General features: G+C 41.1%; 1 protein-coding gene across 2 annotated transcripts in view; it reads left to right on the top strand.

Annotated features, from left to right (window-relative positions):
- LOC124141157 overlaps window positions 1-19,136 on the top strand; it is a 64,068-nt gene that overhangs the window by 25,302 nt on the left and 19,630 nt on the right. The window contains exons 10-21 of one of the 2 annotated variants that reach the window (XM_046509072.2): window positions 23-176; window positions 823-923; window positions 2,213-3,091; window positions 3,678-3,907; window positions 5,165-5,361; window positions 6,039-6,047; window positions 10,181-10,450; window positions 12,036-12,208; window positions 13,500-13,668; window positions 17,698-17,801; window positions 17,928-17,993; window positions 18,779-18,904. In XM_046509072.2, the coding sequence (XP_046365028.2) occupies window positions 23-176; window positions 823-923; window positions 2,213-3,091; window positions 3,678-3,907; window positions 5,165-5,361; window positions 6,039-6,047; window positions 10,181-10,450; window positions 12,036-12,208; window positions 13,500-13,668; window positions 17,698-17,801; window positions 17,928-17,993; window positions 18,779-18,904 (2,478 nt within the window). The remainder of the gene's footprint in view (window positions 1-22; window positions 177-822; window positions 924-2,212; window positions 3,092-3,677; window positions 3,908-5,164; window positions 5,362-6,038; window positions 6,048-10,180; window positions 10,451-12,035; window positions 12,209-13,499; window positions 13,669-17,697; window positions 17,802-17,927; window positions 17,994-18,778; window positions 18,905-19,136) is intronic. The other variant, XM_046509073.2, reaches the window with a different exon arrangement.

Below are 19,136 nucleotides of genomic sequence, written 5' to 3'. Positions count from 1 at the left end.
GCTATACCTCTCTGTTTCCCAGGCCGGCAGTTACATCCCTCTGACCTCCACGTCCTACATGTGTCAGTACCAGCCTGACGTTCCCGTCGGCGGCCCCTTGTTGGATGGTCTGGACGGGATCAATGTGAAGTTCCCCACAGGATCCGCTATCACCTGTACCACAACTCTAGGACCAGGTACGTATTCTTACTTGAGTGAGTGAGCTGATTAACTGACTGTAAAAATCCAGTTTCCACCCTTGCCGAACTCCGCTGGAATTTCTTGGCTTTCGCGAGTTATGTCCCTTGTATGTCCCCCCAATTGACCAATGAGATTTCACTTCTCATATCACTTACATTTGCTACAAACAAAATGGCGATGCCCATTCTGATCGATAATCAAGATCAACATTGTAATAAAACGTGTCTTACTTCGCAAATGCCCAATGATGCTAAAAAAAAGAACACCCGTGAAGATCTGGGTTAGAATTGGTCTTCAGTAACCCATGCTTATCGTAAGAGGCTACTAAAGGGATCGGGTGGTCAGGCGCGCTGACTTGGTTGATGCACGTCATCGTATCCCAATTGAGTACATCGATACTCATGATGTAAATCACTGGAATGTCTTGTCCAGACTCGATTATTTACAGACCGCTGTCAAACAGCTTGAATATGGCTGAGGTCGGCGTTATAATTAAACAACAAACGTACATAGCATGATAATGGAAGGCTCGCCTGGGGATCAAGAAGTATATCGAATGAGCGCTCAGGGGCTTTATTTAACCATATTAATTGGAATTTCGGTATTCCTTATTTGTCTGATGCATGTTGTCTGTGTGTCCAGGGACTCCCGTGTACTATGTGATGACGGCTGTTCACGTCTCCAGCTCCCCAGTCGTCGTGTGCAACAAGACCACAAGTGTGTTTTCTTGCATGCTGAATGAGGTGAGACAAGTGTCATTGTGTACTCATTTTTTATGAGTTGCCTCCCCTGATCAGACAGGACTCAGTTTTATTTTGTCTTCGTTTGCCTAACTTACATGTTGTATTCAGTTCACGGACAATCACCCAAGTTTAGCTCACTACAAGTGGTGGTCACGGTACATTTAGAATTAAAGTATCGGCGCCCTGGAAGAATGCATTTACTATATATTTTTAGGAAGTATAATATGAAAACACAATGCCTTCTAGAAAGTGGTCAAATGTAATACATGTTGTATTTGGGATTACACTTTCTTAGTAGATTACGAAGTCTAGTACTTTTCGGGGTTAAGTCCGATCCAGGATTCGAACCCCCACTCTCAGAGTGAGTGTTCGAGTTAGATGTGTACTGGCAATTAGGTGCCTCACTCTGAGAGTATGGGTTCGAATCCCGGATGGGACTCAACCCAAAGCGATAGATTTTGTACTTTATTAAGAGTGAGGGAGTTGGGTTTAACGCCGCTTTGAACAGAATTACAGTTATACCATGGCGTGTCAGCTTAATGTTGGGGGAAAGCCCGAAGTGATGCAGGATTCAGACGTATACCACTTTGGTGAAACAAACGAGCAAGGGTATGGTGCTGACAAACCTAGAAACATAATTGGGGCGAACCGGGGTTGGAGCCCATGATCCAAACAGGATCAGGATGTGGACCAGGTATTCGTGGTATCTTAGACATTTAAAAAAAATGAGATCAATGACATTCTTACATATTTTCCAACAATATGAGAGTATGTAAGTGGTGTGTAAACGTATTGTTTAATACCAGGAATACTGGTTCTTTTGGTGTTACTCTGATTTGTTTTAATTTATTCACGTCAGGGGTCACTTACGTATACATACATATATGAAATACATGTAAATATATAAATATGAAATATGTGCCTTAATTTACCATATGACGATGACTAAGAGACACAATTCATTACAACTACTTTGACTAAGTTCGATGGACAATAGGCCTGTGCAAAACTATTTCAAGATCAATAGCCTGTCAAATATATAAATATCAAGGTTAAATGTTAAACAACAATAGCTAAAACTATCCTGCACCGTTTTATTAATAATTGCCTCTTTATGATTAGCGTAAATGTTAACGTCAAAGTTTTAACACTGAAGATTCCCTTTATCAACCAGGTTACGGACCAAAGTTTACCACAAATCCAAAAGGATCTCTCGTATTCATTCACAAGAAGGGTAAATGCAAATATTCACATTGTCGACATAAAGTAATTGAATATCTTCATCTTAGGCGGGACAGTACTCGGTGGAGGTGAAAGCCGTCAACCCACTTGGAGAATCAACGCCAGATACTAAAACCATCATCATGAGACAACCCGTCAACAACATCATCGTCACCGAGCTAACGCCCAACGCCAAAGCTGGACAGGAGAAGAGTTTCAGTTTCCAGTTTGACGAGATGGGCGAAGAGAGTTGCCTAAACGTTAACTTTGACGACGGGTCAGGCACGACATACAACTACGGCGACCCTGCCTACTGTTCTCTAGAAGCGGCCTTCGCAGGAGGACGGGCTGCGGGTTCCTTGCAGAACCCAATGACCGTACGCTTCAAATACGACGCCGTCGGTAACTACCAGATCAACGCCACTATTTTCAACACCTTCTCTGCAACGCATATATATTTATACCATTCTGTAAGTTCCCAGGATTGCAACAAGCCAGATATCACCATTGAAGATGGCGTCACAGATTTTCGAACACCTCTTCAATTCCAGAAAAGCAAAGATATTGTCATCAGAGGCAAGTCAAATATCACCTGCGCTTCTACTCTTAAAAATACCAAGTTATGGCAAGTTGAACGGGCTGACAAAGAGTACGGGAGATATAACGGCTCCACCGGCTTTACGTCTGACAAAGCTGAACTTGTGATCAGAGCGAAACAGTTAGCCTATGGGTTGTACAAGGCGACCTACAGCATTCAAATGGACTTGGCCGACGGAACTACTTTTGTTGGGTATGACTACACATTCTTCGAGGTGATCATGTCTGACCTCGTGGTCGTCATGGAGATAGGGGGCATCAGTGAGGTTGACCGTGGTGAGAATCTTCCGGTGACCTTTAGCCCTGATAAATATTCATTCGATCCGGATGTGGACATCACAGCTCCCCAGGTAAATATGTTGGCGTGTGTATTGGGTAAATGTGATAATTCGTTTTAACGCCGCTTTGAACATTAAATTATTTCTGTTATGTCACGGCGTGTCAGCTTAATTTGGGGGAAAGATCCGAAGTGATGCAGGTCTTAGAAGTTTACCGATTTTGTGAAACCCACCAGCTCGAATATGGTGCTGACAAACCTAGAAACATAATCAGGCTTCGAACCCACCATCATAGGTCCCTGCACGCCTAAGGGACGCAACTCTGCACAACGAAAGACTGGCGTGTGTAACATAAATGTCTTTGTGGTTAATGTTGTTTACCCGATTGCACCAGGCGGTTGCCCATATTATTATTATTATCATTATCATAATTATTATTATTATGATTTATACATTTCATGTGTCTACATTTATGGTATCCTATTTATTTCCGGAATACAAACGACTACATTAAGATTACGGGTTAAGTGAGTACTTCTAAACACACATGCTATTGATTGTTGTAAGCAAATATAGGATGATGAGTAATGAAGATGTTCGACAAGACCATTTCAACAAATTAAAAGTTAAAAGTAACAAGAGCGACGTTTTCTTACAGGGCTTCGATGGATTCACATGGAGCTGTAGAATAATGAAGAACCTGTCCTTGGCAACTGCTTGTGACTCGATCACCGGGCAACCAGGCGGAGAACTCACATTCAACACCAACCTGTTCGTGGTCGGGGAGCAGATCGAACTTTCTTGCAATGGATCTAAAGACACAAGAGCATCTGTCGGCGCCATTCTCGTCAATATCGTCACCGGCGCTCCTCTTAACTTATACATCATGTAAATATATAAATCATAATCAGCTTTATATAACACGAGGAGTATGCTTTGAGCGTCAGTGAATGTATCCCAACTCCTCAGTCAGAATGTTATATATAACACGCCTTTAAACAATCGAGTCTCGACCAGACAAACCTGACACCATTAAGTTTCAGCAATATGTCAGCAAAATTAAAGCAAAATAGCGACGGAGGACACAAAGAATGGGCCTTACATATTTAACAAATTGAAGGATTGTAACTTTTGGCTTACGAGTGAACTCCTTAACAATATTAATCCTAGCGATATAGATGCCAATCCCATTTTGAACCATTTTACTCTGTGGCAAGGGGGTTAGGTTGCCGAGAGGTCAAGCGTTTACTCTTAATACCGACGGGGGCACGGGTGGCCCAGTCGTCTAAGGCGCCGCGATTCGCTGTGCAGAGTTGCGTCCCTTGGGTACGCCAGAAACCTATGATTGTGGGTTCGAATCCCGGTTCGCTCCGATTATGTTTCTAGGTTTGTCAGCACCATACCCGTGCTCGTGGGTAAACGTCTGAGACCTGCATCACTTCGGGCTTTCCTCCCACAATAAGCTGACACGCCGTGATATAACTGGAATACTGTTAAAAGCGGCGTTAAACCCAACTCACTCACTCACTCACTCACTTAATACCGACGACACAGGTTCAATTCACATTTGGGTACATTGTGTCAAACTTACTCGTTCATTGTTGAAGCAGATTGAATTATCTCCGGATATTTCGAACTCAAATAACGAATTGTCGATAACAGACCAATGTAAATACAATGGCGATTTACCCAAATGATATTGAATTATATGATTCCTATTTCACCTATTCAACTTAGTGTGATTCCTAAAGGCTTTTGTGATAGAACAACCAACTCCCGATACAGTAAAATAGTCGGCTGTTACGAACTCACTTCTAATCTCTCAGGCGTGAGTTTGGTTTAACGGCCCTCTGAACAGTATTACAGTTGTATAACGCGTTGTCAGCTTAATATGGGAGAAAAACCGAAGTGAAGAAGGTCGTAGACGTTTACCACTTTGGTGAAACCCAGAAGCACGCGTATAGTGCCTACAAACCTAGAAACAGAACCAGCGCGACCCACGGTCAAAGGTTTCTGGTGCTTTTAAGGGACGCAACTCTGCACAGCCCCATTCGCCTCGTTATGTCCGCAGTATATTTAAGTAACAAATGCCGTCAAAATGTGACCGCTTTTGGTTGTTTTGTTACTGATGTCTTTGACTTCCAGGACGGCTGGCAGCAGCGTGACGACCCAGCTAGCGGACGGTAAGTTGGTGTCGTCGCAGGAACGTCTGGCGTTGGAGGTGAAGTGCAAGGACTGCGCAGCTAATGTTGACCTCAACTGCCAATGGACCGCCTATTCCTATGACTTCCGATGGCCCTGGCGGGCGTACTTCGACTCCGAAGTGGATCCCCATCTTGTTGGTGGGTATTTGTCGGTTGTTGTCGATAGTATTTAAGGAAAGTTTTGGTCGCAAATTGAACATGAAAAATTTAAGGGTTGAAATATGCTTAACGAAACTGGTACTTGAAGCCACGTACCTAAATTGTTGTTATTTTGTAGGGTAGAAAACCGTTCAAATACCAATTATTTATTTATTTATTTATTTTATATATATATTTTTATTTATTTTTTATTTCTATTTTTTAATTTTTATATTTACGTTAGGTTGGATGCATAAATGGTTCTTTATATTTCTTTATGCTAAAGATATTAATTGGTTATACCGAGAACTGCATGATTGTATTTTATCACTTGAAAGTCGTTGTGGATTTTGTTTTTATCCGTATATTTACGGTCCTGACATTTAAGATGCTTGTCCTCATCCATGTCACTTGTAAGTAGTATCACATTCATACATAATTGACCTGATCAATACTTTTGATGTTAACTTCATTGTTTTATTCAAGTGGGAGTGTTTGTATAATTTCAGTCTCTGTATGGGAGAGTGGCTAAGCACTCTGGCATACGGTGTTCAGTGTTAAAATGTTGATCCTTTGTTACTCGCTGAATCAATTAACGTACATTGATGCACCATGAGATGCGATTCATTTGTATATCAATTTGACTAACACATAATGGTTATTTTCTTTGCGTTCAGCAATTGATGGTAAGGGTATCAAATCTCACGGGACACTTTCTATCTCTGCACCGTCACAGACCTTGTCACCAGAAAGACTACAATAGAACTCTCTGTATAGCATTGTCACACAGTTCCTAGACATGTTCATTGTCAACATTTAGAATAAATTATCTTTACCCTTAACATAATATTATACATCATTGATAACACTTTCTTTGTAATGCCATAAGTAGGTAAATACAAGTTTACGTCTTAAACAAGTATGACATACATGTTTTTTATATCTTTATAACTTTTTTTAAAGTTCAACATTAGCTAGTATCGCTTTATATGGCATAAACTTATAGTTTAAGTCCATAATGATTTCACTTGTTCCGATTATATCCACGATGCACAACTTCTGGTTATAAGAGGGGTGAATGATATGTTCTGAGCCTCACACGGGACATTACTATTGTTATAGTCCAACATAATCCCCTTCCACGCTGATAAACTTTGCCGACGACGTTGGAGGGATTGTATCCCAGTATTGCAGAAGTCCACTAGGTTATCCACAGCTCTGACATCATAGTTCGAGTCGAAATAGGTTTCAGCAAGAGCTTGCTTCGTGTTTGGAAACAAGTCGGACGGAGCCAGATGAGGAGGATACGATTGGTGCTGAAGGAGTTCCTCGTGGATTCTAGTCATGGCATTGACTGATTTGTGCACTGGTGCATTGTCCTCGTGTATGAGCACACCTTGTCTCAGCTTCACATGACGCTCACCCATTCACCGCTGGGTTATCACCATATCGTGGATTCTCTGGATCTTGTCTGGTGTTGCTGGCCTTTCTAGGACGGGGAACGTCTTCAAGGCTCTCCCTGCCACGCCCAAACTGTGCTGCCAAACTCTTTAAAGTAGCATAGGAAGGGACATCCTTCCTCAACATTGTGCTCATTTCGTCACCAATGGCATTTTGTGTCAAGCCTTGTGACAGATACTCGATCATTTCGCCTAAAGTTTGTCTTTAAAATGTACTTAACCCTGCATTTTTTACTGACTCGTCACAGCGAACCAACTGATCAATTGACTCAAGTTTTTTTTCTGGATATACCTAAATGACATGTTATGTCCACAACTACAAAAATCCCTTTACGCAATTCCTTCTATGTGAGGTTCAGGACTAAGCAATCAACCCTCGTTTCACTTATTTCATGTTTAATCACGGCCCTGATAGACACTGGACTTAATGTATAGTATAGTTCCGATAGGACATCACCTTGTTGTCATGACACACCTTCTCTAGTACAACGTACAACGTTTCTCTATATCATGATGTCAGGTTGTCTTGTCCATGTCTCATTGTGCCCTGTATAAATCCAGTCTGTTTGTCCTTCCGTCTGTCTGTATGTGTAATCTCTGTGTAATAATTATATCAATAATAATATTCATGTGTACTTATATTGCGCTTGCCTCCATACTCTCGGGACCCGTGAAGATCCGGGGTAGAATAGGTCTTCAGCAACCCATGCTTGCAGTAAAAGGCGACTATGCTTGTCGTGAGAGGCGACAAAAAGGATCGGGTGATCAGGCTCGCTGACTTGGTTGATGCATGTCTTCGTATCCCAATTGCGGGGATCGATGCTCATGATGTCAATCACTGGGTTGTCTGGTCTAGACTCGATTATTTACGGACCGCCGTCATTAAGCTGGAATATTGCTGAGTGTGGCGTTAAACAACAAACACACAACTCCATGCCCTCGGTGCATGCTCAATAAGAAACAATGTATATAGAAACGTGCCACAGAATACTCCATACTGTTCATATGCGTCACGGAAAAGATGTGTTTTATTTGTGCTTTTGAAGATTCAAATGTTTTGGAATGTCTGATATCAATAGGGTAATTATTCCTTTTTGGGTCAGCTGTAACATGTACTATCTTCTCTGACTGCACGTCCATGTAGTACCTCACACATGTGTTGGAAAACTTACGAATGTATACACGTCCACAACCTCGATATTTTTAAACTATTTTACTCTATATGAGACATTCTTGTATCACCATTATGAAAATTTCGCATGTATCACTACTCACTCACTCACTCACTCACTCACTCACTCACTCACTCACTCACTCACTCACTCACTTCACATCACTCAGTGATGAACTGGCGAATTATGAAACCGATCGCATCCATTGACTGGTAACCGTCTTCTAAGATTACATTTGGACATACACTATCTTATACCAGGCCGTGCATATGTCTTGTAACTCCTGCCTATGCGTTCTAATATTGTAGCACGGCATTCGTATACATGATATATACATGCAGACACACACCACGCTTCAACAACGTGCACATGGACCATCCAATACCAACGCGGAAATGCATTATCGCAAAATATAAGAAAGCAACGCGATAAATCGCAAAAGAACAATGGAGAACGAGCCGTGGTTTATTTCACGATAAAACATTATTCTACCACGATGTCATTTCTGGAGATGTGGTGTAATGGTAGAGCGTCCGCTAGGAGAGCGGAAGGTCCGGGATTCGATCCCCAGCCGCGTCATACCAAAAGACGTTAAAAGATGGTACTTGTTGTTACCCTGTCTGGCGCTCAGCATTAAGGGGCTAAAACAAGGACTGGTCGGCTCGGAGTCAGTATACTGTGTCTGAGTGGGGTATTCATGTTAAACTGTGGCATGGTATCTCAGTGTGCTAGCACTATAAATCGGCATCAGTCCGCACTAATACAAACAGCCACACACACACACATACACGTGCATGCACGTCGCTTTATAAGTGCAATAATCTTGGATGCGACGTTAAACCCAATTTCACCTCACCTCACCTCTGGAGATGTGCTCGCAACTTGATGACGTCGTACATTGGACCACGTTATTTTTGAAAGGGAAGTGCCTACTGAGTTGCTCCCCATAAATGTAGCTTGGCAACGTAGATAAACGCAATGGCCGGACGATCGCCGGGAGAGATATGACTCTCGGTATTGGAAGAAAAGGTTCAGGTAATCGAAGTTAACATCGTGAGAATACCTTGGAAATACCAAACGTAACCCCCATGTTCTGTCTAGCAACAACGCAGACACGTTCTATCCAATAACACCGTAGACCTGTTCTATCCAATACCTCGCGGACATGTCCTATCTAGTAACGACGCGGACACGTTTTATCCAATAACACCGTAGACCTGTTCTATCCAATACCTCGCGGACATGTCCTATCTAGTAACGACGCGGACATGTCCTATCCCGTGACAACGCAGACATGCACTGTCCTGTAAAAACTGGAGCTGTCCTGTCCCGTGTCAACGTCACAACACTTACATGTCCTGATACTTTACAACGTGGACATGCACTACAGCATTCACTGCATGACCCTCTTCACAAAGCACATTCTCCTACACGTTAAGTCAGGTTCAAGTCCTTGGAAATGTTTCCTTCCTCTTGGATGTTTCCTCGATTAATGTAAACAGTTAAAAGTTTGTATATGTCTTTGCTTATACTATACAATGATTAACTTTATGAACTATACAAGTATTATTTTAATCGAGCATCCGATATATTCAGGTTTACAAGGGATAATACGTAAGTTCATCTCTTAATTTGAAACGCAGCCAGATCATTTGTTAAAGTACTCGCATGACAACGCGTTTCCAAGCATTCAGTCAGTCAGGCCACCTGGAATAATGTATTGCTCAACATTTCCCGAGGACTTATTAAAACAGTCGTCTATAGTCAAAGGTGTGGTCCTTAGCAAATGATGAGTAGCATAGTATTACTGACATCCAAGTTTAGAACTGTCCTTTCACGTATGTACAGTAAACTACGGTTATAACGAACACGCTTATAACGAACTAACGGATATAACGAACTAACTTTTTAGTCCCGACTATTTGCTGTAGTTATACTGTATATGTGCTTATAACGAATTACGGTTGTAACGAACTAAAATAAGTAGTCCCTTTGAGTTCGTTATAACCGTAGTTTACTGTATTATCAAAACGGGTTCATGAGCGTAACCATTAAAATATGTAAGTGGTATACGTCTATCCGAAATAGCTGCAGCGTGTTAATATGGGAACTTCTCATTTGAGCTGTAGGCTAGAGCATCCCATCAACAAATAAATTATAGATAATACGAAGCTGGTTACTTTATAGGAATGAAGTCAGAAACAATCGCCATCAAGCCAACCTTGTACGACCTTCACCCTAGTGTCACCAAGTACCGGTTCTCGGTCAAGTGTCAAAAACCCGGTGGTGATTTAGGCCAAGCTGCGCTCAACATCCAACTGAACCGACCCCCTCAACCCGGAACTTGTGTCATCACCCCCAAGGCCAGCACCCTCACCTGGGAAGGGACTGGGGCATTCAACGTCAAGTGCTCGGGATGGCAGGATGACAACGGAATTGCTGGGTTTACATTCTACAGTAATACAACTTTGATTTAACCTTTTTTCTTTAAATGAAAGTTTACATCGTTGAATTTAACTTAGGGGCAAGAGAAACTTTAACTCGCAGTTGATTTTATGATATATATTTTATATTTGATTTCGGTTGAAAATATCTTAAGTTACCAAAAAAATTAACTGTACTGGTGTTTTGTCGGCACTGAAAGAATAATTTTACATGGTTTTATCTTTTAAGATATAATTGGATTTAATCATTTTGAAACTTAAAAGAACATTTCGCATATTATACATCTGCGGTTAGTTATCTTGCACATATTATTTTGAAAATCAATCAAATTTGATATTTTTGGCACAAATTTATATTTCAAACATTGTAGGGGTCGTGTGGTTGCAATTCATGTCTTACCCAAGTTTTCATTGAACCATTTTATTTGTACAAACTGTTTCAGAAATGAATGATGGTTAAAAAGACATTATCAAATTCATTAACAGTTCTTTTAATTTTGAAATACATTAAAAAAAACTTGGTATACTTTCTTTTGCCCCTGGTATATAAACACGGATATGTTGTGTAAAGAAGTATTGTGAACAGGGACGCAGGGATATTAATTATCTATTTTCATAGAACTGTCGACGTATATATTTTGTTCTTACATAATCATATTTATGAGTGACTTGGAGAAATTGACATCATCCGTAATTGTATTTTAGGTATTACTAAATTCCATTTTTTTAGGATGTATTAGTGTGTCTCTTAAAAGTCAATAACCAAACTCGGTCAATGAATCTGTGCTACCTCGTCGACATTGTGCCAGCGCTAATCTATGAAAAAATGTCAAATTTGTATCAACAATATAAATATCCTTATTATGAGATTTTAAGAGCTTTTAGTATTGTCTTATAGTATTGTCTCTACCAGCATACTTAGGTGCACACTGATTTTTCAACATAATCGTATCAACATTCATTTACCAGACATTGCACGTTGTACGCCTGGTGGTTACGGCCGCGCTTTTCGTCTACCAACATTATATTGTAACATCGCCTTGGTAGCGTATGACTTGGCGTCTTAAGAGCCTTTAACTACTACATAAAAAAACATCGTCAACGCCAGAAAACAACCAGTCTCGATTATCCGCGGGAACAGATTCTTTTAGGCGTAAGAAATGTAATATACTGAATTACATGCAAATATCAGAGATTGGTGTCCGCTCATAACTAAATGCATGGTGTCTCAATATCCTATGGGCACAATGATTGCTTTAAATGCCACGTTATCAATCACATGTTTGCCTATCACATGTCTTTTCCTCTATCGGTGGCTATATTATGTTGGTGATATGGGATGCATGTATTTAGAGAAAGACATCAAGCGATACCCAAAGGCTAGAGTATCAAAAGTAACACGTGACCAAAATTCTTTAGACTGGAATTCCCTGTCCTCACAAAGCTCGTGTGATTGATACCACGTTGGACTAAAGTGCAGAAAACCGAACAGAATACAGTAATGCTACAATAGCACCATGTACGCCTCGTTAAGGGATTGAGCAGCTCTTGAAATAAACGCTCGATGCCAACCTTTAACTCACTCACTTCCACTCCAGGCAAGCACAAGAACAACGAACTCGCCCAACAGATAACGACGTACCGTGAGGCTAGTGACGTCACAATCGACCCTCCATTGGGGGCGGACTATGACGACTTTAAGGAAGAGGTGTGGGTGGACGTGAAGGACTCCCTTGGCGCCGCATACAGCTTCTTCATCGACAACGTGACGGTTAGTATCGACGTGACCAACGACTTGTACCTTAGAGAAGTACTTTTCAGAAAAGGATACCTAGAATTATTAAGTTCAAACTGAACTGATTTCAGATCGTAGATCTTTTGCAATATATTTCTTTGAACCTCTTTGGAAACTATCTTACTTAGGCCTTGACTTAAACTGGGTGGATAATCTCGCACATGTAAAGGTGACGTAAGGTGAAATTGGAGTTAAAGTCAAGATTATAGCACGAAAATAGCAACGTGCATGCACGTGTGTGTGTGTAACTTCTAGTCCGGAATAATGCCGGTTTTATAGCTCTAGATCACTGAAATATCATGCCGCACTTTGGATACCACACTGAGACAAAGTACTCTCACTGCAAGTCGGCCAGTCCTTGTTTGATCCTCTTAATGCCGAACGCCAGACAGGGTAACAACAAGTACCATCTGTTAACGTCTTTTGGTATGACCCCGCTGGGATCGAACCATCGCCCTTCCGCTCTCCACTCATCCACTAGACCACGGATGCGATCCCAATTGCATTTAACAGAGAGATAGGCCAATGGGCAAGTTTGGTTGGAGTTATGAAATGCCCACTCTGTCTGATAACTCACATATTATGATGCAGATCAAGCTGGCAGTAAATGAGAACCCTGGTTATATACATGCTGTGGACCAGTTTTACACATCTTCCCGAGGCAAGAGAGTTAACTGACTTTAAAAGTCCAGTTTTCACCCTTGCCGAACTAGGCTGGAATTCCTGGGCTCGATCGTAGCGCCACCAGTGGCTATTACGAGTAATGTCCTTTCTATGCCTCTCCTATTGACCAATCAGATTCAACCTCTCGTATCACCTGCATTTGCTTCAAACAAAACGGTGGCGCCCAGTCAAGACGATCTGATCGATAATCAAGATCTATATTGTGATCAAACGAGTCTTACATCGCGAAGTGCATCAAATCACGTGAGCACCTTGATTAAAAACATGAAAAGATATAGAAAATATCTGTTGACAACGAGTTAGCGGTGCACATGCTTTGCAAATCCTGCAGTCGACCGAAATCTGCATGACACTTTACGAACCGGATTTCGATTTCGGTGCGCGATTTTGATTGGACTATGCATAGACTCGTTAGCCCAGCCAAAATGTAACTCCATAATACCAGCCTAGTTCGGCAAGGGTGGAAGGTCGGCTTTTATAGTCAGTTAACTCACTTGCCTCGGGAAGATGGTTTTACAATGCTCAGACATCCTTGGTCGTGAAGCCTCGTCTCTGTTTAACATTGATATTCTCGGTCCATCAGGTCAATCCAGCCAGTGTAGATCAGATACGAGCGTGGACTTCAAACGAGAAGTTGTTTTCTCAGACGGCCATTGACAAACTGGCTGCAAGCGGGGAGCAGAAAGCGGTAACGGAGAAAATGACCCAAATTGCTACACTACTGAACACCGAGAGTAAGAGGAGCGAGATAGGTATGCATGACGCCGCTTTGCTTGGTGTTCGTCGGATGGAGTTTCTTGTCATTTAATAAAAGTTTTTTTCAGCACAGGCGAATTAGGATTGCACAGTTATTCGATGTTCATTATCAGACACCCTCAGGGGTTAAGATCCAAGATAGCACACCACCAGTGTGTGTATAAATGGGCCTATACAATGGTGACTTTTCCCATAGAGGAAAACGAAAGGTGCAGGAGGAATAAGATATATGTGTTATATCTATTCCATTCGAAAATGGGGCGGTCGGGTAGCCTAGTGGTTAAAGCGTTCGCTCGTCACGCCGAAGACCCGGGTTCGATTCCCAACATGGGTACAATGTGTGAAGCCCAGTTCTTGTGTCCCCTGCCGTGATATTGCTGGAATATTGCTAAAAGCGGCGTAAAACCATACTCACTCAATCACTCCATTCGAAAATAGGCTGACATGGTCGAGATTATGGGGGTTTAAATGTTTTCTTTGAAAAACAGTATTAAGCAGTCTCTCAGTAATAACGTGGTTTCCATAAACAATTAAGTGCCATCAAATTGAAGATAATCACTGGTTTATATGAAGTGTAGCGTGTCAAATGTAGGCTCGTGGCATAAAATACGGAAAACCAGTGGTGCACATCCAGAAAAAAGGTTGGTGGTCTGGGCTCAAGATTAGTGTCAATCGTAGACTCGAAACACAGAGGTGTCTGTGGGTCCTTCTCGAATTGAATAGAGGGCGTAGGAGTAAATTCGAAATGTTGTTAGGCTGAATATCTTCAGGGAAACGCTCAAGGTAGATATTAATCTCAGATCACCGAAAGACGTGCATATAAATCAACTGAACACAGCGTCTTTTAAGACCTAAAGCCCAACACAACATCCGTAATCCAAGAAAGCGGGCTGTCGGGTAGCCTAGTGGTTAAAGCTTTCGCTCGTCACGCCGAGGACCCGGGTTCGATTCCCGACATGGGTACAATGTGTGAAGCCCATTTCTGGTGTCCCCCGCCGTGATATTGCTGGAATATTGCTAAAAGCGGCGTAAAACCATACTCACTCACTCCAAGAAAGACAAAGTGTTCCCTGTGTAAAAACCCAGTTGGAGACCTGAATTTTAATGTGATTTTATTCAGTTTCTGTTCATCAACAACACCTGCATCGTGGAATACCGAGCTAAGTGTTCGGTAAGGCTTGGCGTGGATCTATGGCACAGCAGAACATTGCGCGTGTAATTGATGTGTTCCATTCGTGACCACTCGCGTCATACAGGGACATGCTCGCGCCCCTGTCGTGGACATTTTATTGACTGGGTTCCGTCTTACCCCAAACGTGCAAAACTTGCTGAACTTCTATCGGAACTGCTATGTAATCTAATTATCATAATCTCATGGTTGTTGTTCTTAAGTCTTGTGTGGACTTTTGAAATTATTCTGCATTGTCAAATTCTTGTAGGCGACACATGGTGTGGTGTGAGATTGCCAAATGTACCTTAGACTAAATTTACAAAGACGGGTTATTTTATCAAAGAAATATTAATTCTGTTCATTCATACAGTCCGATATATTTGTCGTATTTTCGCACACAATATCTGCAGAGAAAGAAGTATTTTTGCAGGTTACGGAAATTGGCGAGTGGTTACGAATGGGTCTGCTCGTTGTATTAACAAACCTTTCGCTGAGAAAGAAGTGTACACACACATGTCATTGGTTCTCTATACATATGTAACTTGTAGAACACCTCCAAATAGTAAACGGGGGCACGGGTGGCCCAGTCGTCTAAGGCGCCGCGATTCGCTGTGCAGAGTTGCGTCTCTTGGGCACGCCAGAAACCTATGATTGTGTGTTCGAATCCCGGTTCGCCCCGATTATGTTTCTAGGTTTGTCAGCACCATACCCGTGCTCGTGGGTTTCACCGAAGTGGTAAACGTCTGAGACCTGCATCACTTCGGGCTTCCCTCCCAAATTAAGCTGACACGCCGCTATATAACTGGAATACCGTTAAAAGCGGCGTAAAACCCAACTCACATTCACTCTAATAGTAAACATAGAAATGTTCATATATCTGTCAGCTACGACACGTTACAGAGGACGGTCATTTGCATACATTCGTGCAAGCAAATATTGATATTTTATAATATAAGTTTTATCTATTCATCAACGTTGTAGCAGTCGTAATATTTTGGTTATTAATCATTGTACGAAATAAATTTTATCAAATTCCTAACTGTAACCGAAAACGTAAAATATGTCGTAATACATACATGTTTTCAGATGGTTTTTTGGGTTTTCATGGGTGGATGGAAAATGACCGTTTTCTGATAACTAAAGTGATACTTGTGTATGATTTGTATAATATGTTTATATATTCGTTAATATATTGTGTATGTTCATATATCGTTATTATACTTTACTAATATGCATGTTGTGTTAGATGTTAAATATACACTAACAATTGTCATAACCTACCCTTGAACTATATTTAAGGCTGATGTTTAAACACAGTCTAATAACAACAGGTATTTTGTCACAGGCGGTACGATGGGTGAAAATGTTTAAGGTATAAAAGCCTTGCAAACGTGAAACTTCCTATAGGACGTTTCATCTATAGATTTGTGGTTATGGTGGTATTTCTGCTGTGAAGTCTGGATTAAGAAACGCTGTTTATCATCATTAAACACGCCATTCCTAATAGGTTTTATAAAGTCGCAGATGGACAAACTCGAACAAAATGCAGTTCAAAACAGCGTACTGCTTTCCGGTCCTTAAATACGTAATAATATGTACACTTATATACCCCAACATTCACACGGTGATGTATGCTCTGCGCGCTTGTTGGGAGAGATCGAGTTAAGAAACAGTTAAGGGGAAAACCTGTATAAAATGGAGTGTTTTAACTGTCTCTTCAAAGATGATGAGTTTGGGGATTGTTTTATTTCAAGTGGTAGATCATTCCATTATGAAGCTGCTGCATATTCGAAGGATTTTTTCATAAGTCGTTACAGCTTGTGTTGTTGAGATGAGATTTTGTCATTGCGTCGTTGCGAACGTGTTGGTTGCGAAGAGGTATAGCTCATTGTTATAGCATCGGTAGGCAAGGGAGAGTAGCTTGAAGTTTATCTGTGATGAAATGGGCGAGAAACCGGGTCGTTTTAGAACTGGAATATGGTCAAACTTTCTGGTTTGGGTAATTATTCTGGTTGTATTCTGTATCTGATCGTTGTATCTGATCTTTGCTGATGTTGCTAAGGAGGCCGTTACAGTAGTCCAGACTAGATGTAAATACTTCTATCAACTCAGAGGGCGATGGGGTGGCCTAGTGGTTAAAGCCTTCGCTCGTCAGACCGAAGGCCCGGGTTCGATTCCGCTCATGATACAATGTGTGAATAAATAAAAGGGACTCGAACTCTTTCCATAATCTCAGAAATCTCAGCTTAAAGCAGAGTCCATTGCATGATTTGGAGCATATAAGCATGTCCATTGCTGGTGTCCTCACAGTGGGTGTAAAACTATACTCACACTACCTGGTATGTGTGTGTGTATGTGTGTGTCTGTGTATGTGGGTGTGTGCATGCGTGTGTCTGTATTGGTTTGGGACTTATTACTCACCCATGTCAGTGTTTATGTAACCATGTTAACACAACTTAACACTACTAAACACAACTTAACACAACCCCCTGCATGAAGTGAATGCAGTGTCCGCAACCCGCTCCACTAACACGTCACTAACAGAGGAAACACTTAATAAAATATTAGGCATATATTCAAGGAAGTATCAATATTGCAGTTAATAACACTTAAAAGATTTATTGTATCATGCAAAACTGTATAACTTAATCTAGAATTTAATTTTTATCTTGTTAATTTCAGCGAAAGTCTCAGACATGTAAATCAAGAGTATCATATATTGTAGGTCTTCGTCATATAAAGTTTAACATTAATAATAAGAGTATATGGCCAAATTCAAATTTAATTTCTCACTTACAAGGCTGTACAGGTTTATTAGATAGTAAACGGTAATGTGTATTGTATGGTTTTACAGAGTACCAACGTGTACCAGGAATAGGCCCCAACAACGAATACACCTCCTTCCTCGCCCCCGGCGACAACACCGTTGCCAACGGAATGGATGATGCAACAGCTAGCGTAAGCTGTTTCTGCAGATAATATTGTAAATCAACAATGAGTTGTTCATTTTTAATGATTTATTTAAAAAAAATAACAAATGAAGTCTATCATCCGTTTTCACATATATCTTTGATGTATTTTTAGGCCAACTTGGCTGATCAGGAAGCTCGTATAGAGAAATACAACATCGAGAGAGACAACAATGCTGCAGTAAGTGTTGTATCTGACATCGGAGATGATATTTATGTTTACTCTGATACACACTTAAGGAAGGGAGTTGCGTCCCTTCTCGTACCAGGATCCGCTGATTGTGGTTTGAATTCTAAAATCGTTTCAAATAAGGTTCTTAATGAAGCACCACATCCATGCTCGTTTGTTTTTCATTGGCAATTAAATCGTCTGTAGCAACTGCGTCATTTTAAGGGTTCTTCCCACATTAATCGTACATGCCATGATATTACTGAAACACTGCTCAAAGCGCCGTAAAACAACACTTACTCACCCACTTTACATGTAACCCGAGGTCGGGGAGTTTTTCAAATTGCAGTCGCGTAAACAAAAGTTTATTCTTTAAATTGCAGTCGCGTAAACAAAAGTTTATTCGTTATTAATTTGGAAGGGGGGGGGGGGGGGTAATATAAAATAACTATATATCATGACTATATACAGGAACAACTGTTGACTGAACAAACAAACTGATCTTTAAAAATTTGCAAATGTTGATAATCATCACCATAATATTCACTTATTGTTCTGATACTATTAAGCGTCGTAAAATCGAACTCATTTAACACGACACATTGCTTAAGCCGACGGAGTTTCATGATTCCCGCATAAGTGTTATACATTTAAATGATCACGATAGAAAATCCGTCTGCCTCGAGGTCCTGCTAATTCGATATATTAGATAGTCCCCTAAACTTCGTGTTGATGAGGTTTTACAGTATGTGTAACAGTGTATCTGGAGATCGACGTTACTGTGTAACATGTTACAGATCCGAGACCAGATCGCAGACATCTGCGCCAACATGACGACCCCGGATCCGGCGGCCATGCAACAAGTCCTCACGTGTCTTCATACTGTTTCCTCGGAGGCTAATGAGTGTACCAGACACTGTCAGGTAAGTTAAGCCTAGTGGTTAAAGCGTGGGCTGTCGCTCCGAAAATCCAGGTCCGATTCTGTGGGTGCTTAACCCATGCTTGAAGAGTCTGGGTGATGAACCTTAAAAGTAAATTTAAATATAAAACGTCAAGAAACATAATTAGTCTCGATTATCTTCCGAAACATACTCCATTGTTAAAGGCAAAATAAAGTACGCCAAAGCGTTATTTGTCACATACTTAGGTGCTGTG

This window comes from Haliotis rufescens, unplaced genomic scaffold (genome assembly GCF_023055435.1).
Source record: "Haliotis rufescens isolate VD_foot unplaced genomic scaffold, xgHalRufe1.0.p SCAF_11, whole genome shotgun sequence".
Lineage (NCBI taxonomy): Eukaryota > Metazoa > Mollusca > Gastropoda > Lepetellida > Haliotidae > Haliotis > Haliotis rufescens.
Note: the sequence above shows the minus strand (reverse complement) of the source record. Positions and strands in the feature narration are given on the sequence as shown.